This window comes from Pseudoliparis swirei, chromosome 16 (genome assembly GCF_029220125.1).
Source record: "Pseudoliparis swirei isolate HS2019 ecotype Mariana Trench chromosome 16, NWPU_hadal_v1, whole genome shotgun sequence".
In the NCBI taxonomy this organism is placed as follows: Eukaryota; Metazoa; Chordata; class Actinopteri; order Perciformes; family Liparidae; genus Pseudoliparis; species Pseudoliparis swirei.
Genome location: NC_079403.1, coordinates 5,561,113 through 5,582,347, shown reverse-complemented (window position 1 = coordinate 5,582,347; position 21,235 = coordinate 5,561,113). Strand labels below are relative to the sequence as shown.

The 21,235-nt window shown below is 43.9% G+C and overlaps 2 protein-coding genes across 9 annotated transcripts in view; one reads left to right on the top strand and one right to left on the bottom strand.

Moving 5' to 3' along the window:
* Window positions 1–208: 208 nt before the first annotated feature.
* acbd5a (acyl-CoA binding domain containing 5a) lies at window positions 209–5,439 on the bottom strand. Of its 3 annotated transcripts, none has more exons than XM_056434525.1 (14): window positions 5,117–5,439; window positions 4,677–4,790; window positions 4,338–4,458; window positions 3,645–3,717; window positions 3,237–3,354; window positions 3,112–3,144; window positions 2,557–2,775; window positions 2,270–2,458; window positions 1,988–2,082; window positions 1,677–1,884; window positions 1,379–1,575; window positions 859–906; window positions 586–695; window positions 209–480 (listed from the first exon to the last, which is right to left on the bottom strand). In XM_056434525.1, exons 2-14 carry the CDS (start codon window positions 4,771–4,773, stop codon window positions 468–470), a joined length of 1,521 nt encoding a protein of 506 aa, XP_056290500.1. In that variant the 5' UTR covers window positions 4,774–4,790; window positions 5,117–5,439; the 3' UTR covers window positions 209–467. The 3 variants fall into 3 exon arrangements, with proteins under 3 accessions (XP_056290500.1, XP_056290501.1, XP_056290502.1); XM_056434526.1 differs by lacking the exon at window positions 5,117–5,439 and adding an exon at window positions 4,864–5,074; XM_056434527.1 differs by lacking the exon at window positions 3,112–3,144 and having other exon boundaries at window positions 5,117–5,438.
* A 1,281-nt stretch (window positions 5,440–6,720) lies between these two features.
* The window catches only part of abi1a (abl-interactor 1a), a 44,556-nt gene continuing 30,041 nt past the window's right edge, over window positions 6,721–21,235 (top strand). For 2 of the 6 annotated variants that reach the window (XM_056433576.1, XM_056433578.1), the window contains exons 1-2: window positions 6,725–6,980; window positions 19,115–19,282. In XM_056433576.1, the coding sequence (XP_056289551.1) occupies window positions 6,864–6,980; window positions 19,115–19,282 (285 nt within the window). In that variant the 5' untranslated portion in view covers window positions 6,725–6,863. Of the gene's footprint in view, window positions 6,981–19,114; window positions 19,283–21,235 lie in introns of all 6 variants that reach the window. The other 4 variants (XM_056433574.1, XM_056433575.1, XM_056433577.1 and 1 more) reach the window with 4 other exon arrangements.

The following is a 21,235-nucleotide window of genomic DNA, read 5'->3' as shown; positions in this document are numbered from 1 at the left end:
TTATTATTATTATAGCAGCATTATCTGGGACAACTAATAGGAAAGATAAATCTATAACTGCGGCGAGGGGAACGCTTAAAAACAACAAAGCGGGGGGCTCATTTGATGGAAGCCAATGACAGGTTTATAAACACGCTGACCACAGCACATCTGTACTTTCACCCTCTCAACACAAACCAGTCGCTACGGAGACAAAGCGCCCGGTGGGGGCGTTGTCCTGAAGAGCTCGGAAGCTCCAAACATTCGTGTTTCTCTTTTCCGATTCCACGTCCGCAGCGTATCCTCCTCTCGCTCTCGTTTCATTCCAGAGGCCTTTCTTCATGGTGCAAAAGCAAATTACCAGGCTGTGAGTCCAAGCAGGGAGGGGGGGGGGGGTGAGTTTAAGCCGTTCGCAACCCAACCAGAGATGTGCAGAGGACTCCTCGTCTTCATCGTCCGGGCCCGGTGGTGTTTGTGCGAGAGCCGGTTCAGTTGATCCGCCTTTGAAAAGACAGGAGATTATAAAGGGAGTCAAAGTGGACATTGCTTTTTTTTCTTCTTCCATATTCAAGCTGTTATTATTATTATTATTCTGTAGTAGAATACCTTCTCCTCCTCTGCAGGAACAGGCGAATAAGCCACTGGACCACGAACGGCCAAATGACCGCGAAGGCCAAACTGGTCGGAGAAATGTCGAAAGGCCACCAGGACGGTTTCTAGAGGGTGAACAACGGCGTGATCTCAGGTTAAACGGGTCATAATATATATATATTTTAATCGATTATAAAAAATTGAAAAATTAATTATTTAGCATTTAACATTGTTTTAAGGGATGACTTTATTTAATTTTTTAACTGCAGTGTATCTGAAAAGGTTTACCTGACTCCTCTTTCTCCCCAGGGTTGGAGGCAGAGACACTGATCTGGCCTGCAGAGACAAAGACATACATTAAAAAAAGAAAAGTCCATAAACTTGTCAAAGTTAAAAGTTGGAGTTATTATGTGCTCAATGTTTCCAAAGTCAAACTACAAAGCCGCTTATCTTCCGCCCTGAAAAAAAAAACCTCACATGATAGTTGTACACACGTGTTCAAGGGACGTACTGATATTTAGAATACACGCCGATTCATAAAGTACCACAGCAAGATACGGCAATATTATAAAATACACCTATTTCATCAACTCTTTGTGAATGTTGAACATTTAGAATATCGCCCCTTGCCTTTTTATTTAAAAAACACAAGAGTAGTCCCAAGACGTTGTTTCAGTATTTGGTCCATAAAATATTCAAAGATAGCAACAACAAAAAAGGTTAAATATTAGAGAAGATGGAACAACAGAATGTGATGTTTTTGGGCCCATTGTTGGATATTCATGAGTGAGACGAGGTCCGGTCTGACCTGGCTGGCGGTCAGAGCCTCCAGGGTCTGCAGCCTCTGCAGGACGCTCTGCATGTCCTCCTGCAGTCGGGCCAGCACCACCACGATCTGCTCATTCAGGCTCCCCCCGGGCGTCTCAGCTCCTTCCCAGGGGTCCCCGTCCCCATCTCCGCCCCCGTACGCGGGCATCAGAGATCCAGAGCCGCCGCCATGAGAACCTAAAGACACAGACGTGAGTTCATTCAAGGAATGACCCCCCCGCCCCAAAAGAAATACGCAGGTTCTTCGTCCTACATTAAAAAAATAAGGTCACTCTTACCCCGTCCTCTGCGGCCCGACGAGCTGTCGGGCCGGTCTTCGTTCAGCCTCCGTCTCTGTGACATCGCTCCGCCGTCCTCTCCGTCCTCTCCTCCGCACACGACGCCTCGCGGTGCACCGTGAACGTCCGCCGGCGGCTCCTCCAGAGCCGGCCGCACGCGGTTCTCCTCTTCGTCCAGCTCGTCCAGAGAGCGGTTGTGCTCCGAGTTCTGGGGGAGGGGGGGGGAAGAGGAGAGGAGCATAATTTTTTTTTACAAAATTCACCCTGCGAGGACAGCCAGGTCCAGTAAACGAGGATCTTTGTTGACTTGCCTCTTCTTGGCCGAACTGGTCCACAGAGTCACAGTAGACTTCGCTGTCTGAGTCGCTGGCCGGGGGGCTCGGACCGGACGCGTCGCCAGCGGGATCTGAGAGGAGCGCAATAAATAAAAAAAAGCTCAGAGTCAAACTGCGAGTGACGTGGAGGAAACGCAGCTTCCGCTAGATTTGGGAGCTTCGTGAGCCATTTTAAGTGTTGAAACTTGGATTATCCGATACGCCGGCTCGGGCCGAGGCGAGTAAAGCGTCCCCCGTGAAGACGCGAGCGCTTCTCACCCGCGCGGTGACCGTTGAGCAGGGCGTCTCCGAGCGACGCCTCCCGGGAGACGCCGTTGTGCGCGGCGGCGGCGGCCGTGGAATGGTTGCCGTTGGTCAGGTGGGTGACCCCGTCGGCCACTTTGCCGTTCATTAGGGGCGCTTTGTGTCTCCTGGATGAACCCTTCTTCTTTGTTGTGGATTTCTTATCTGAAATTAAACCCCCCCCCCCCCCCAAAAAATGTAAATAAAGCACGTCAACTCAGCGTTTCCCTGACGATATTATCTGACTTTTATAGATTTTCTACCTTTTCTGACCTCCCGTATCACTACTTCTGTCTCCTCCTCTTCTTCTTCCTCCTCTTCCTCCTCCTCCTCCTCCTCCTCTTCATGTGATTCTTCTGCTGACTTCAGCCGGGCAGGACGAGTCTCCAGGGTGCCGTTCATCTCCATCGTTCTGACGATGCTCTTGGCGATGCTCTTGGAGATGCTCTTCGAAGGCATTGAACTCACCACCGTGCCCAACCCTTTGCAAAGAAACGGGGCTTAATTAGAAAACCGCAAACACCAAAAACACAACACTTCCTTTTTAGGATGAGGTTCAGAATACTTTTATCGAAAATAATGATATTAATTAAAAAAAACTGTGGCTGTTTGGAGCTTCATGAAATCCTACTTTTCATCACTTACGTGTCAGGAACTCAATGAAGAGTTTTATGTATCGAATGAAAAGTGTCTACATCCGACAGCAAAATAAAACGTGCCACTAATTGAGCAACATGACGAAAGCATCGGAGCTACAACACCAGACGAATACCAAACTCTACCACTGGACTCGGATATGAACACAGGGGTGTACTTGCCTTCCAGTTGCCTAGCAAACTGTGTCAAACGAGCTGAACATATGAGAAGCAAATAATAACAAAATTAATAAAGATAAAAGGGTTAAGCGCCGCATGCTGTTTTGGACATCACGCGTGAAACCTACCTGTGCTCAGGTCCGATATCTGCGTGATCTTTTTCTTCTCGTCGACCAGCTCGTAGAACGGGCCGAGGACGCGCAGCAGCTCCTCCACCTCGTCCGACATGGGCATCCCCTCCAGGATCTATATCCAGGATTTATATTTTACTTTGTATACTTCTTGTATATATCTATATCTTTCATCCCTGTTTTTTATATTTTGTTTTATATTTTATTTTTTATTCTTGTGCGTTTAGTTTATTGGTGCTGCTACTGCTACGACAAATTTCCCCATGGGGATTAATAAAGTATATATCTATCTATCTATCTATCTATCTACGGGTCCAACACGGCAACACAGTCTCACTTTTTCAAAATTGTGGGCATTCCTGGAAAAATCAGACGAAATTTAATCTCCTGTAAAAAGCCACATACCAGCTTCATTTCATCAACGTAGGCGGCCATTGCTTCTTCTTTTGGCATGTCTCCAAGAGAACTCCATGCATCCCTGAAAACAAAAAATTATTATTGTTATTCGGGGTTATACTTACTTTTATCGCACGAGGTTAGCCGTGTAAAAGCGTCTATATGTATCATAAAGATTGCGGTTTCAACTTTGTGAAAAGGGCGAGTTTGCTTGAGGGAACGTGTCCTCAGCTGAAGGTCAAAGGCCGGCAGAAAAAGCGACGGGAAGAAAAACAGAAAAAGAAAAACATGGAGCAAGAGTGGGTAATAGGTTACGTGCCAAGAGTCCAGAGATCACCTCACACAACATGAGGCTGAAGGCGTCCGTCAGAGAACAAAGTGGAGGGAATCTGACCTCGATGTAACACGCCAGGGTCGAAGTGGGACAAAAGCAACAAGTTGCGCAACGCGCACAAATAAATTCCAGCACTCCGCGATTCCTCCAGAATAATAACAATGTCATTGAAGTGTTTTATTTATGCAACTTGTGCTTAGTCAGCTCGGCCCCCCTGACGGACAATTATTCCTGACGGAGTGTCATAACAGAAGAAACCACAGCGTCATTATACGCACTCGGATTTCCCCATAAGTGATACGACCTGTACCTGGGCAACAACGACAACATAGTGACTGGTTGTATATACATTTCCTTTAATCATTTACCATTTCACTTTGCCAACCGCGTCCCAGAAGCCGGGCCGGGGTATATTGCAGGAGCCCACAGTGGCTTGTTTATAGTAGCTGTAGAACTTGAGCATCATGTCATTGGAGGGCTGGAAGGGACCTGAGGAGGGGGAATAAACAAAATTTCACACAACAACAACACAGAAGCTTTCTAAGCACTCATTCCTACAGCTGTCAGTCTCTTGTGCATCTGTGTCACAGCTCCCAGACAACACGAAGACACTCAGGAGAAAAGTCTCTGCACACTGCAAGCAAAGTGGATTAATGTTAAACTAAAGCGAGACTTAACCGGGTCTCTGAACCCGTCCCTGAACTCACCATCCGGGGCCAGGCTCTTGATCACTTTGACCGCGGCCTCGAACCTCAGCTGGGTCAGACGCCTGTCGTCGTCCACTCGGACGCTCTCCACCTCCATCGTGTCAACACAAACACCTAAACACATAAACAGGCAGTACATGAAACACACCGTAAACAACAACAACAACAACAACTCAAATAACCTCACATTCACGGTCCAATCAGGAAGTATAACCTATGAATCCAGCAGCGGTATATACACGAACGTTATTTAACCTAGCTAAACTTGTAAGTTGCTGTTGTTGTTGTTGTCGCCACCGGTAGGAGTCGGTTGTGTATCTAGGGCACATTGTCTAAGATGCGACACAACACCAAACGCCCCGCGGTACCTGCGCTAAAAACGACGAATAACTTGACGTGCTGTCGACGAAAACGTTTCACGTTAAACCGTTTACGCTTACCGTTAAAGTCAACGGCGTTATGGGTTTGTCAGAAGGCGACCCGTCTTTAGCCTTCGACCAGACGCCATGAACGGTGTAATGCAGCCAGACAAGCGGTGTCGTACGGGAGTTGTAGTTTTCTACTGCTCGTCGATATTTGTTCTACATGCTCCACAATCCTTCGCGTTCTGCTTCAACGCCCGGGTGGAGAGATTGGAAATGTGTGCTGAGTGAATTAGAAAACTCTGAAGAGGTGAAATGCAAGAAGTGCTGTGTTGTTTCATTTCGATGTCATCTCGAAATCATAACGTGAACCCATCACAGCTACAGATTTAAGTCAAACTACCTTTACCACAATCCTCGAGTCAGCGGCCATGTTTTTTTCGACAGTTGGAACCGTGATAGTTAGACGGTGAAAATAAGTAGGAGATCTCACTGTGTCTTTATTTCTGAGGACTGCAAATCGTTGTCATAAAAACGAGATCTGAAATTAGTTTATTCATGTTTCCTCAATCGACGAATGTAGTGGCTTTGTGTAACTATTCTTTTCTAGAAAAAAATGGCAAACATTACATAGTTCCACTTCTCAAATGTAGATGTGCTTTTATATTTGTGGACGATATATATTTGTTGGACTGTTGGTCAAACAGAACAAGACTCGTAAAGATATTATGATTTTCTGGAATTTCATCACGAAAGGATCAATGAAGAGGTTATTGTCAGAGTCAAATTATAATAATTGATTATGGCAGATGTAAGGACACCTCAGCATTTCTTAGGGCAACAATGCGAAACCCAAAAATATCTGACTGAAGACAACAGAAGAAGAGGACTTGCTTTAATAAGCAGAGATCTAAAAATGTGTTCCTCTCTCAGAAAATTAGCAAAGTAACCTTGAACACATTAAAAAGCAATGTAAAAAAAAAAAGGGGAAATTCTTTAACCACAACGTTGGCAGATTGATCCCCGGCTCATACTATGCAGGATGGGTTAAATGCAGGTCCAATATCACTTAAGTCATTCTCATGTAACTCTAATACAACTTTTATGAACTTGAAATGTTTGGATTAGCATGGAGTAAAATAAATATTCAATCATGCATTCAAATGTACAAATGTATTGGTATCAACACATACTAAAAGTACCAAAGCACAATTATGCAGAATGGGCCATTTCAGAATACGATATTATAATGATTATTTATGTAGTAATGTGTACATCATATCATTTTGCAGCTGGTAACGATAGAACGTTTCGTCACTTTATCTGCTGGTTATGTCTTTTCTAATATTACGTCATCATTTAATAGCTGATTAGATTTTTGTCTTTAGTAGTTAAAGTTATCAAATTAATGTAGTGGAGTAAAAAGTTACATATTTACCTCCGATATATATCACAGTATAAAGTTGCACAATACTGAATTACTTTGAATTTTATTAAATATGTATTTTTCTTCAATCTAGATTTTGTATGTATTTTTTTGCTAATACATTTTACATAGGTTCTTTTCTTCATATTTTCTATTCACTTCCCTCCCAGCAAAAATATTATGGTCCCGCTTTTAAACCACAGAGTGACTACTCCTCCGCCGCTCACACGATCTTCGGAATGAGGTTACGCCAAACGAGGGCAGGAATCCCACAATAGGCAGGCGGAGGATTTTTTTTCTTTTCTTCTCTTTTTCTCTCTCTAAGCAGAGCGGAGCTGGTTTGCCGTCTCAATCACAGGGAAGGCAGAGGGGAAGGGAGGCTCTGCGCGGAGATGTACGATGGCAGAGCTACAAATGTTGTTAGAGGATGAAATTCCTGCCGGTAAAAGAGCGCTCGTGGAGAGTTACCAAAACCTAATCAGAGTAGCGGACTACTGCGAAAACAACTATGTTCAGGTAAGAGAGTTGGCTCGCGCGTTATATCCAACCGCCGTTTTGTGTGTGTCGCTAAACCCTCGGGATCGAACCGGTTGTTGGGACAGGAAATGTGAATAAAGAAGCTGGAACGATCCCCTCCGCCCAAAGCTTCGGAGGAACAGTTGGATGCTTTCAAAACTGTGGGACATTTCGACATCGAGCATCAGTTCGCACCATTAATCACATGTATTCCGTTTACACAGAGGGTGTGTCTACTTTTTTTCACATTATTATTACACTGGGTCGGTTTTTTGTTTTAAACTAAAAAAGAACTCCCATTCTCACTGCTGATAGGGAGGCCTGTTTTACACGAGCAACTTTTAGCTGCCAATTATGATTATTTTTTTAATAAATGTTATTTTTTTAGACGCCAACAAAGAAAGTTAAGCTTACGTTGCTTAAACATGTTTAACTACATCCGTGGGGATACTAAACGTCACGCTAACACTACACACGTCTACGTGAATATTATAGTAACACAACAGTCCATTAGGTCATTAAACTCACCATTTAATACCACAAAAAGGTCCCCATTGGGATACTACTGGGATATTACAGTGCAGGTATATAGTATCTACATTATGGACTGGTAAGCACTCAGTGGAAATGCTACAATGCTTTGTATTGTTGCTGCGTGATTATTTAACCATTAAACAACTTTGAATGTCCCATTACAGCATAATATATGCATTGAAATGTGTGGAAGGCCCCTTGTTTCTGGCCATATTTAATGGGGAGAGCTCATTGAAGATAACTCAGATGGTTTTTTGCAGGGTGGGGAAAGCAAAGCTGTTGTTAGTTGATCAATAAAGGTTGGAGAATTGATTTCCCCCTCAACTTATTCATAGGAACAGAATATAAGGGTTATTTCCTCTAAATGTGTGTCATAGTGAAACTTCAGCACAGTGACATTTTAGCACGAGATAACCGTGGCGAGCCACTTCTAAAATAAGCCCGAGAACGAACTGAGTGACAGGCGAATGAGTGGTTGGGTGGAAAAAACATCTCTTCAGCAGGAAGTCACCCCGCCGTATCAGCTCCACGGAGGGTGTGTCCACTCCAGCTGTACTCTCCAAGGACTCCCTGTAATTTAGTTTTTTTTTTCTTCCTTTTCTTTCTGTGTCTTCCTCTGGTGATTTGTCATTGTGAAACTGAGCTCGGTGCCAGTTTTAACCCACTCAAACAAAACAGAACGTCACGGCTGTCATCTTGGTCCCACATCGGCCCTAAAACAACGTCACCCCACCCCCACCCCGCTGCTGCATGTATTTATCATTTATAGTTCATATTAATACTGTAGGCCAATCACTTTTATTTCATTGGGCCTAATGTGGTAAAAAAAAACACTGTTAAATGACAGACAGTTATTTTGTGTTAAGTATTAAAAGGGACTTTTGTCCTACTGCTTGATTTGAAGGCCTGTTGCCCTGTTGATTGCAATAAATAGGTCTAAAAAATATGTTTATTGTGTTTGACTGTTCAGTACTGTTCATTACATTAAAAAAGCAGACATAAAAGTAACTTAAAAGTAACTTTCCCGAGTAACTAATTACTTTTGATATACAGTAACTGGTAAAGGAATTAAATTACCTTTAAAAGAAGTAACTGTAACTAATTACTAAATTTCAGTAACTTGCCCAACACTGTTCATATACAGGAAAATAAATTCATGGATCTCGTTTACCACGGCAGTGTTGAGATCAGTTTTATAAAAGCAGAAGCTCTGAGATGTCGTTCTTTCGAGTGAATCTTCCGCAGCACGACAGTGTTTTTGAAGTTTTCGAAGGCCAGAAGCCGATACCCCGTAGTTCCCACCACAGTTGCCAATGCAGCCCGTGTTTGTTGCTGATGTTGCTCAAATTACATCAAATTAAATGTTCCCACTCTTTTTTCTTCTTCTCCCACGAACTGACAGCATCTCAACTTGCGTTTGCTTTCTTGTAAATAGAAGAGGATCCGAAAATGTCAGTCGGCTCGTAGCGGGGCTAAATATCTCCACTAATGGATGAAGGGGCCAGCGTCGGCTCCTCCAGCCTTTTAAATGTGACACGTTTTATTGTTTCTCGAGTCAAAACCCATTTTGTGATTCCTTGTTTTTAAAGTGCTGGCGTACAGAATCAGGATTTTAAGCTTTACGGCACTCGTGTGCACTTCCCTCTCTGTCTGCTGTAGATATTCTCTCTCTCTCTCTCTCTCTCTCTCTCTCTCTCTCTCTCACTCTCTGCCTCTGATTGAAAAGAACACACTCACTAAAATACTGTGTACACTCTGCAAACCGCGCACATATCAACATGCCTCAGCTTGAATCGGCTCGTCCTTTCAGTGCTCCTCCTTCACGTATCCATCCCTTCTTCTTCTACTTCTTTTTTTACTTGTTCTATTGTTCTTCTTCTACTTTTACCTCTTCTTCTTCTACCTTTTTCTTCTTCTTCTATCTCTTTTTTTCTTCTTCTTCTACTTCTACCTTTTTCTTCTCCTACTTCTTCTTCTTCTACTTATTTTGCTACTTCTTTTTCTACTTTTTCTATAGCTCTTCTTCTACCGCTTCTTCTTCTACTTCGACCTCTTATTCTACTTCTACCTCTTCTTATTCTTCCTCTACCTCTTCTTCTTCCACTTGTTCTTCTACTTCTACCTTTTTCTTCTTCTACTTATTTTTCTACTTTTTCTATAGCTCTTCTACTTCTTCTTCTACCTCTTCTTCCTCTATCTCTTCTTCTTCCACTTGTTCTTCTTCTTCTACTTCTACCTTTTTCTTCTTCTACTTCTTTTTCTATAGCACTTCTACCTCTTCTTATTCTTCTTCTACCTCTTCTTCTTCCACTTGTTCTTCTTCTTCTTCCTGAGTGCAGATGGTGAAAGCGACGGTTAACCAAAGACCACTGCCCCACTTTGTCAACTTGATGGTGACTTTTGTGTGTCCAAGGGAGTGTTTTCACACACACACACACACACACACACACACGTGTGTGTGTCTGACACGCTGACAGGTCAGAGTTATGTTTGCCGTGTTGACTCTGGAGAATGCCTTCCCTCTGCATCAGGAAGTGGCTTCACAACGGAGCCCGCAAACTCCCTTTTAGATTAGATCAGTCGGATTTAGTCTTTTTTCTTCTTCTATTTGAATCTGCCTCTGTTTATATATCGAACTATACATTCTGTTTCTAGATTTCTACTTTTTTGGGTTTTGTTTAATTAATGCCAGTAAGTTTGTTTAACCTCTGTGACAAAGACGCACACACACACACTTGCATGCAAAGCGGGCCACCTGGTCATGTGGGCGGCGCACAGGCTGCCGACTGCTTTGATTACCACGGTAACGCTGTCATCCGGGCGCCATCGGCTGCATTCGATGTTTGTGGAGCTAAAAAATGACTCGTTGACTTAAAATGTATTAATTGGTTCAAATGCAGCTGCTCGAGTGGAGATTTGCAGCCTGGCTTTTGTCGTGTGAAAGTAAATGTATATTTTAGTTTTTTCAAACAAGACATTTTAAAACATAAACAATAAATATAAAAAAAATATATTAAAATGAAACTATCAAACACTGCCTGCACCGAAAGCCAGGTCAGATCTTCTTTGAGCATATATTATAATTGTGTTGACTTTTTTAAAGTTTAATTTCAGGATAAACTAATCTCTAAATGATCATGTGAGCTATTAAAATAAATGGAATATATCTTAAAATGATTCATTGATTAAAATAAATGGATAATGATGTAATTATTACAATTATTATTATTATTAATTGACTATTAATTATCAGTCGAACAAAGAAATACTCTATGAATGCAAGATGATTGTTTTCCGACGGCATCAAACACAATTCGGGGCTTAAATAATTGAACAATTCAACCATCATGGTGGTGTATTGCTTTGGAACTGGGGCAGGGCAGGTTGAGGAAACGGCAACCGGGAAAGAGGAAATGGAAGTGGCGAGCCGAGAGGTCGTCTGCCAGATCCGATGCGGTGTTGCAAGCTCCGGACATGTGACCCGGTGCTGAGTCGGCACGAGGCCCGCTTTCTGGTTCTGCTCCAGGATTAGCCCTCCGTTTGAAATGCGAGCCGACGGGCCGGCGCCGAACGCAGGCGTGGCTCTCGGTGCACTTGTCCTGTGCCGCTCTCCGTCAGGTGAATTAATGAGAGGAGGCGGCCGACACAGTTCCGTCTCTCTGCGTTACTCCTCGTCCTCGTTTCCTGTCCTCTTCTTTCTCCTCGTTTTTTTTTTTTTGTGTGGCTTTTTTCTTTCCTCTTTTTTCTCTCCCAGCACGCCGAGTCCTCGCCGCTCTCCGACCCGCCAAACCGACCGCGACCCGTTCGTCCTCGCCGACCGCCTGTCGCTCCGCCGCCCTCGGTGTGTTTCGGTGACCTTCTGCCCCAAAGGAAGGTTAATTAGTCTCCTCCGTGCGCACACTTCCCCTTCGTGGCCCCTCTCCGACACACCGAAGGGATCTCTGATTGCGCGCTGGCGGTTCTTCAAGGGCGGGTGGACCTCACGGCCTTCCAGTCAGCCTCCGTCTGCCCCCCCATGACGACTTTAGCATTCACTCCGCACTCTGGTCCTGAGAGTTCACCCGGGGAAGGAGGGAAGTCGTTAAGTCTGCAGGTTTTTACTCTTTTTACTCATTCGAGACACGTCCCGGTGTCACGGCCGCCGCCTTGTCTCCACAGGCGGCTTGTGGTACTTTTTGAAAAGTTTGAATGCTTACTGAATAGGTGGCTGATGAGAGATCTATATATATATATATCAACATGTATATATATATTTATATATACAAGTTTATTTATATATAAATATATATTCATATATACAAGTTTATTTATATATATATAAATAAACTTGTATATATGAATATATATATATACATACTTATATAAATATATATATATATTTTAAGATCAATATGTTTTGACAAATTGTGTTGGAAATTCTGATGTTTTTCTCCTATTTTAGTGCATTTTTTAGTCTTTTTTAGCATCTTACTGATACTGAACATTTGATATGTTCATATTAAGTCATGCATTGCGTGACGTATGTAAGAGCATATATATGTGTAATCTGTCAGGGTTTAAAGTTGTTATCTGCGAACGTAAAGTGAGGGAACTTGATCATCTCGATGCCGAACTAACGGAGAAGTAAAGCACGTTTATGATTCAACGCCACAGTTTGATTGTTAAATAAAGGTGAGGCTGAAACTGGCTTCCAGGGTCGTTGTCATGGCAACAAACGGGACGTTACCCGCCAGCTTGACGTGGCAGAAGCACCGCGAAAGAATCGTAAAAACGCCAGTTCCCCCGACCAGGAATCATCATGGACGGAATAAAGGGAACGCCGTCTGTCAGGACGTGAACTTTGTCCTGATCACATTTAAATGCCAGGAAGAGAAAGTGACAGAAGCCATAACTAGATGAGTCACCATCTGCTCTTGTTCTACTTCTTGTTCCTCTTCTTCTTCTTCCTCTTGTTGTTGTTCTTCTTCTCTTCCTTATTCCTTCCTTCATCCTTCCTCTTCTTCTTCATCCTTCTTGATCCTCCTCCCTCTTTTCTTTCTTCTTCTTTACCCTTATTCTTCCTTCTCCCTCTTTTCTTCCTTCTTCTTCTTCTTCTTGATCCTTCTCCCTCTTTTCTTCCTTCTTCTTTACCCTTATTCTTCCTTCTCCCTCTTTTCTTCCTTCTTCTTCTTCTTCATCCTTCTTCTTGATCCATCTCCCTCTTTTCTTCCTTCTTCTTCTTCTTATACTTACTTCTTCTGGTCTTTCTCCCTCTTTTCTTCCTTCTTCTTCACCCTTATTCTTCCTTCTCCCTCTTTTGTTCCTTCTTCTTCTTCTACTTACTTCTTCTTCTTCTTTTGCATCACAGTGTTCTATAGCAGAAGGAACTAAATAAAGACCAGGAATTAGCCGGAGTCGCACTCGATCAGACCCTGATCTTTTATTCCCAGTCAGCGGCGGGAGGCCAGACAGCCACTTGGATGCAGTTACCCAGAGTGCACCAGCTCTCAGCCGCCGGCCCGCCTCTCTTCATCTCACCCTGTCCGGTCTGCGGCGGTCGATACAAAGAGCCGGCGGGACGTTCACTTCCCCAGTTTCTTTTTCTAAAGCCGACCTGTCGGTTCACAGGAAAACATTTTCTTCCTCGGCCTCTCCTCTCGCAGCCTGTTTGTTTGTATTCCTCCGACACTGCAGCTCTCCAGCAACACTTTGGAGACCGAGTACATGCTGCAGGATTCCAGACATTCCTGAAAGTGTGTGTGTGTTTTTTTCTCCGGCGTTTTCCCCCCTTCGGACAAGTGGGAGCACATAAACACAGATGTGCTCGTCAGCACCGTGCGATGCGGTCATGTACTGTCAGACGTTCATTACACGATCGGACATTTTATTCCCTGTGTAGAGAGGGCGAAGTCGGCGTTGTTCCAATTTTTTTTGGGGGGGTGGTGATTCACTGAGTTTTAATGTCTCACTTCCTCCAATAGTTAGTCACGGAGGAATATTAATTTAGTCCGTTTGCTATTTACGCTCCAGCTTTTTTCACCTCTGACCTCTTCTTTTTTCCCAAAGAGGGGAAGTCTGAGCTTTTCCTTCAGCCTATAACCCGGAAGTTAGCATCACACCGCTTCCCCTCGACCGAGAACCAATGGGATTGTACCATCTGGGTCTTGGATAATGTCAGAAAAAATGATCTGTGGCAAACGGACATTAATGATACTTCCAGGTTGTATTCGGAAGATAAACTTCACAAATAATGTTTGAAAAAAAAATGCTTTCCCCCTGTATATTTAGTATTTAGTTTTTACTATTGATTTTTAGTTTTATGTTTTATATTTATTTTCATTGATGCTCTGATGTGCACCGCTGCTGTGATTTTTGAAATTTCCCCACTGTGGGACGAATAAAGGAATATCATATAAAAAACTAGAATGGGCACTCGGGAGAGCGCATGCCTTCGCCACATTTTGGCATTAGTTGCATGCCAATTGGATAAAAATTGACCGCGCTATGGTAAAAAGAAGATGTTGACCTTTTCTTGACCTTGATATTTGACCCGATCGATCCCAAAATCTAATCAAATGGTCCCCGTATAATAACCAATCATCACACCAAATCTCATGCGATTCGGTTTAATACTTTTTGAGTTATGCGAGTAACACGCATACAAATAAATAAATAAATACACGGCGATCAAAACATTACCTTCCGCATTTTCAATGCGAAGGTAATAAACACCACTTTGAGGCAGAAAGCTAACGGGAGGCTATGAACGAGACTGTAAAGGTGATGTTTGCCGTTGACCTATTTTTGACATAAAAGGTCAAATCGTGTGTTCACTCCGGACCTTAATTCAAGCATCTAACCAAAAAGAAAAGTTTAAATAAACTGCCAACTCAACTCTGGGTTTTGAGACTGACTCCTTGCCCTGCCTTGCTTTCTGGGGGAAAAAAAAAACGCATTTGCATTTCAGTTGAGGTTGTTGGCTGTTATCTTGCCAGACTGGATGGGTGACGGGAGCGAATTCTAAGTATATCCAGTTCAGCGCTTCAAAAGGTTCACACGAAACTAATCCACCGCCGCTCCCTTTCCAGCTCCCGAACATCCAGCGTTTCCCGCCGAGCGTCGGCCCCGCCGGCCCCGTGACGTTCGAGCGGCCGTTTGGTTCCTCGCCTCGGCTCCCAGCTACAATCTCACTTTGTGTAAGCGGGGCCGAGCATTCCTCTTTACTCCCATTTCTTTTCTTTGAAAACAAAACAAAAAAACCCAGCGGAGGTGCCGACAGGCTGTCTTAACAGTGCCTGGGTATTCCGCAGTGTCTTTTTTCTGTCGTTACTCAGCTCAGAAATATGAGATAAAGTGCCCCAGGAGCTCTCTGGGAGCCCTCGCCTCATTCTACTCCACTCGAGCTCTCCGGTGCTGCTGTTATTTATCTTTTTGTACCGAACAAGCACTCATTTTGTCGCCGTCCCACCCCCCCGTTCGCCGCCCTTCTTGGCGAGTGTCTCAAGTTTTGTTCTTTTATATCCACGCTGACAATAGAAGTCACAGGGAGTCGAGATTCTCCCAACACATCTGGTCGGTTTGAGGATTTGTCCGCCTTCTGATGCGTGAACAAGTGAAGGGACGGCGGCGGCGGCGGCTTGAGCTGGAGCAGACGGCGCTAAGATTCTGCCGGCGGCGATGCAATCGAGTGTCTCATCCGTCCGGCCGGCGGCGATGACCTCGCATCCAATCTCGAGGCGGCTAGCGGAGCCTGGATCCGTTTTCTTTTCTCCAGAAGTGCACAAGAGGATTTAAAGGGACAGAGTTCACCAGCGAGCATGTTCTCGAGGCGTTGACTTTTTTAAGTAAATGTGCAGCCGAGCTCTGGATTTGAAGAATTCCAGTTGAATTGATCGGCACGAAAGGCTCAACCTCACGTAAACCAGGAAAGGAAGGCTTCTCCGTTCAGCGCTTCCACTTTCATGACCAATTAAATTTGATTAAATGGGGCAGTCGCTGAGGAAATACACACTTTAGTAGCATGGATGACTGTTAATAGTCTTTAGTGGCCTAATTAAACAGCTTCACGTTGTAAACTGATATACAGCCGTCAACTTGTTCCGCTGTATCATCTTGTAGATGGTGAGAGACCAAATGGTGTGTGTATAACACAGTAGTACACGTGTATAACACGGTAGTACACTTGTATAACACGGTAGTACACTTGTATAACACGGTAGTACACTGGTATAACACGGTAGTACAGAGTAGAACACGGTATTACACGGGTAAAACGCGTTATTATACGGGTAGAATGCGGAAGTACATCAGTAGAACACATAGTACACGGGTATAATGCGGTAATACACGGGTATAACACGGCAGTACACGGGTATAACAGTAGTACACAGTAGTACATGGGCATAACACAGTAGTACAGAGTAGTACACGGGTAGAACACGGCATTACACGGGTAAAACAAGTTATTATACGGGTAGAATGCGTTAGTACATTGGTAGAACACGTAGTACACGGATAGAACACGTAGTACACTGGCATAACACAGTAGTAAAGAGTAGTACACGGCATTACACGGGTAAAACACGTTATTATACGGGTAGAACACGGTAGTACACGGGTAGAACACGGTAGTACACGGGTGTGTTCGTTGTGGGCCTTCTGTTGCCCTTCCATTTATATGAAACTCTGCCATTGTTGTCTCGAAGTGAAAGACAGTCGAGCGGTTTCATAAATAACAACAACTCGTGCAGAATGCATGATGAGCAAAAGGATTGGACGCGTTTTAAAAAACGCAACAATTGCAGACATTGAACAAATCGGACCGAGCGACATCACATGTCGTGCTTTGTGTGGAAGCGCCGACCACCTTGAATGAATGTGTTTGTAAGACGTGCGTGATGTTAATTAGTATTTCTTTGCACACCAACAGTTCTGCATTTGTGCGACCGAAAGCCTCAATGGTGCCGTTTGTTTGTGCGCTTTTACAGCTGCAAGATGTTGACAAAAACAAGTTAATTGTGCATTTTCTTTGAATGTAAAACGGCGATGAAAATCACCACATTTTGATACTGAGTTTGTACACATTAATGTGGGGTGTAGTGTCATCGGTGCTGTGCAGCTGCAAGATATTGATAAAAAACAAGTTAAAGGAATACACCAGCAGTTTAGTTATGCGCGTTGATTAAGCTCGGCGGCTTGTTGGAAACTGCTTAAAAAATAACTAATTATTACAATGAATAAAAAAACACACACAAAAATAATTGTTAAAGCTGCAGACTCCAAGATGAAAGTGAAATTCGGGGATGAAAATCGGTGACCCTTTTTAATTGTGCAGTTTAATATTACTGTTTCTTTTGGATTATAAATCAGTATTTTTTGTGTGCATTAAGTTTTTTCGAGGACTTCCAATGGATTTGATGGCAGGAATAATATTTTTCAATAGTTTTCAACAACGTAAAAACATGTAACTGTGGAGGCAGCTTTATATGGAGGTTTAGCACTTCTGCACAAGCAAGCATATGTCGTCCCGTAATCTGTTTGGGGGAAAAAACGGCTTCCTTTTGCTTTATTACGAATGTGCTGATGCAGGCACGTAAGGCTTGGTGTTTGTTTGTGTGTCACACATTTTTCCTGCAGCTGTTACTCCGTCGACCAACGCATCGTCGCTGCTAGGTGTGCACATGAATGAACCTGCTTTCAGCCGATGGACCTTTTGCTCCGAAGCCTCTGGAGGAATCTGCTGCGTTATCGCGCGACACGTCTGCTATTCTGATTGCAGCTCAAACTAGAACGGGCACTCGGTAGAGCGCATACATTCGCATCTCACAAGATTGGGCATTGAATTATGAACATTTTGGCATTAGTTGCATGCCAATTGGATAGAAATTGACCGTACTATGGTAAAAAGAAGATGTTGACCTTTTCATGAACTTGACCTTTGACCCGATCGATCCCAAAATCTAATCAAATGGTCCCCGGATAATAACCAATCATCCCACCAAATGTCATGCGATTCGGTTTAATACTTTTTGACTTACGCGAATAACACGCATACAAATAAATACACAGCGATCAAAACATAACCTTCCGCATTTTCAGAAGCTCTGCAGTTCGGGAGCTTCTAGCCGTACGGATTGCCTTCTGGATTATCTCCGACTGCCTCGGGGAATCAGCAATGTGACGCTCGGTGACGTGGTTGTCGTTTTCTTCCGTTTTGTCCATCCGCTTGTCCCCTCTTCTTCATATGACCGATGGTAATGCCTTCTAACCACGACGACGAGTAATTATGTCCCCCCCCCCCCCTTGCTACTGCAGCCTGTTATCAAAGCCCAGCGCGGCCCCTCCAGGCAGCGCTCTTTGGACTCAACTTTATGAGCAGGCGGCGTTGGGAAGAGCCCGAAGAGATCAAACACGATGGCTCGGTTTGGCTCTCCGCCTCGGACCGTTTGATGTGCGGCGGCTCTCCGGAGCGCCACGGGCTTTCTGGTTCAGCCACTTTTTGTGACTTTGTCACCGTCAGTGTTTTGCTGTTGTCGTCTTTTTTAAATTAATATTTAAAAGACTGGGGGGAAATGGAAAAATTAAACTGTCCCAGAATATTTAGAGTTGTAGTTTATGTCAACTCGCTAATGTGCCAGGAGACTCAAATAAATGCTAAATGAACTTCTGCTGAATACATTTAAGAAATAATCCGCCAAATGTTTTATGTATCAAACATTTGTGGCCTGTGTTCAGAAGCATCAACTACTGTAGTTTCATTAGAATTCATTAACCTGCTGGCTAATTAGCCCAGCAAAGCTAACAAACAACTAAGCTAACTAGCCGGAAAGCTAATATATTGTTAATTAATAATGGTATTGTTGGCTTCTACTAAATACATAAAAGATTAGTCCACCAAAACTTTTTGAATATTAAATAATTACTTAAGTTTTAAAGCTGCCCTCTAAAATGTTTTAGCTAGGTTAGCTTAAATTCTCCGCAAAATGTTAGCTGTACTTTTCTCAACAATAACGACAGATTCCAGCAGCAATGACCGGACTTTTCAAAACCACAGGATAGTTTACTTCCTCTAAATCTATTAATATTCGCACTATGTTCACGTTGTATTTTTGTCACACGTTCAGCTTCTTTTGGTCACCAGAGCAGTTCGCTGTTCGCGCTTTTCATTTGTGACCAAACAAACATAGTTAGTAAATAAAAGTACACCGATTAGTTTACAAGAAATGACCAGAAACCGTTCAGCCAAAAGTGTCTTGCTAAATAAAAATAAATGAATGTTAAATTCTATCAAGCTGGCCAAGTCAGCTGTTCTCGCTCTGTTCCCAGAGCCTCCAATTTGGCTGCTGCAGGATGAATGACATCATCTCAAAATCCCAGAGCGAGAGCGAGGTATCTGGGGAGTGAACGCTGGGGTGGGAAGAGGAAGGGTGGGAAGAGGAAGGGTGGGAAGAGGACGCCCGGGCTGCTGCGTTGTCCCGAATCCACCACAAACCTGACCTGGATAGAAGACGCATGCGGAATGTTATGCGATAATAACGGAACTGGATTCCCATTCGATTTTTTCTGTTGTTGTTCATCTCTTTATTGATTGTATTCTTTCTCTCACCCCCTCTCATGTCCAGGCCCAGGACAAGAGGAAAGCTCTGGAGGAGACCAAAGCCTACACCACCCAGTCGCTGGCCAGCGTGGCCTACCAGATCAATGCCTTAGCCAACAACGTGCTGCAGCTGCTGGACATCCAGGCCTCGCAGCTGCGGCGCATGGAGTCCTCCATCAACCACATCTCCCAGGTCAGAAACACACACACACACACACACACTCACACTCACATCGCAGACACCATACAGCTGTGAAGAATGGGACCCCACACTTCCCACTTCTCTTCTCACTTTCACACAGACTCTGGGTTCTTTTCAAACACAGTACGAGGCCTTCTGTAGTCTCCATGGTTCCTTTTTAAAGGGTCGGTATTCGGTATCGCTCTTGCTCAAGCGTCTGACTGGCCGTGTGTTTGGCTAAATGACTGGCGCTCTGTTTGCCCTCTCCTTTTATGCTCTCGTCGTCTTCGGAGGGGCACAAACGTTCTAAAACATTTGGCGCAATCGCTCTAAGTTGTAGTTATCAGTCCGTGATACGACTGAGCAGCCCAACCACACAGACACCACTGTGATGTAGGAATATCTGATATTTAAAAGATGATTTATTTCTTATTCTCTTAATTCTGTGGTTTTATTCAAAGACAGAAATGGACACAAATACTAGAGCCACGCATGCTTAGCTAAAACAAGAGTACATCAGGCTAACTGTGGGCCATATGAGGCCTTTGCTGGTAGCTTGGACTGCAGGACTGCTATACAGCAAAAGGTTTTTAATATAATTTTAGTATCATCAGTTATTTAGTCAACAAAAACATTTATTGTATCAATTAAGAATGGCTCAGTCTCTATTTAGGTCTTGCTACATGTTTTGGCAAATAAATGCTTGTCTCAATTAAACTTTTGTCAACATCTAACACGTTGTCATCATGTTTAGATTCTCCACAACTCTCTCATTCAGTTTATTCGACAGTAACCATAAGCACCAAAGTGCTCAAGATAGATGAAAAGAAAGTGGCGACTCCCTTTTGTTGAAGCGGCCCTATAGTCCCATTCCTTTCATATCTATAGTCCTTTTGTCCACCGATCAAAAGAATCAAAACAGGTTTTCATGAGATTCATCAAGTACCAAATAGTTGTCACGTGAAGGGCAGGTGTGTTTTAAGAAGATAAGTCGATGTATCGTGGTGGTTATCCGCACTGTTACACAAATAATAATCCTACTGGATTAAATAAGCAATGTCATGATAAGGATGCTGGTAGGATTTCTAATTTTTCCTGAGTACGAGTTTTGGGCTTTAAAGGAATTAAGAGCCTGTCACATAAGGGCATGTCCCATAAGGGTTTGTCCTATATAGACCTGTCAAATAGGAGCCAGTCCTATAAGGGTCTGTCCCATAAGGGTATGTCCTGTCCCATAAGGGTCTGTCCTACAAGGGTCTGTCCCATAAGGGTCTGTCCTACAAGAGTCTGTCCTATATTGGCCTGTCCCATAACGGTCTTTCCCATAAGAGCCTTTCCCATAAGGGTCTGTCCTATAAGGGTCTTTCCTACAAGGGTCTGTCCCGTAAGAGCCTGTCCCATAAGGGTCTGTCCTATAAGGGTCTTTCCTACAAGGGTCTGTCCCATAAGGGTCTGTCCCATAAGGGTCTGTCCTACAAGAGTCTGTCCTATATTGGCCTGTCCCATAACGGTCTTTCCCATAAGAGCCTGTCCTACAAGGGTCTGTCCTACAAGGGTCTGTCCCGTAAGGGTCTGTCCCGTAAGAGCCTGTCCCATAAGGGTCTTTCCCATAAGAGTCTGTCCCATAAGGGTCTGTCCCATAAGGGTCTGTCCTACAAGAGTCTGTCCTATATTGGCCTGTCCCATAACGGTCTTTCCCATAAGAGTCTGTCCCATAAGGGTCTGTCCTACAAGAGTCTGTCCTATATTGGCCTGTCCCATAACGGTCTTTCCCATAAGAGTCTGTCCTACAAGGGTCTGTCCTATAAGGGTCTGTCCTACAAGGGTCTGTCCCGTAAGAGCCTGTCCTACAAGGGTCTGTCCCATAAGGGTCTGTCCCGTAAGAGCCTGTCCTACAAGGGTCTTTCCTACAAGGGTCTGTCCCATAAGGGTCTGTCCCGTAAGAGCCTGTCCCGTAAGAGCCTG

Coding starts and splice junctions, on each gene's coding strand:
- acbd5a (XM_056434525.1), bottom strand. CDS start 4,773: ATGGAGGTGGAGAGCGTCCGAGTGGACGACGACAGGCGTCTGACCCAG. Junction 2,776..3,111: donor GTTTGCTAGGCAACTGGAAG/GCAAGTACACCC, acceptor TTCTTTGCAAAG/GGTTGGGCACGGTGGTGAGT. Junction 2,083..2,269: donor GCTCAACGGTCACCGCGCGG/GTGAGAAGCGCT, acceptor CGCTCCTCTCAG/ATCCCGCTGGCGACGCGTCC.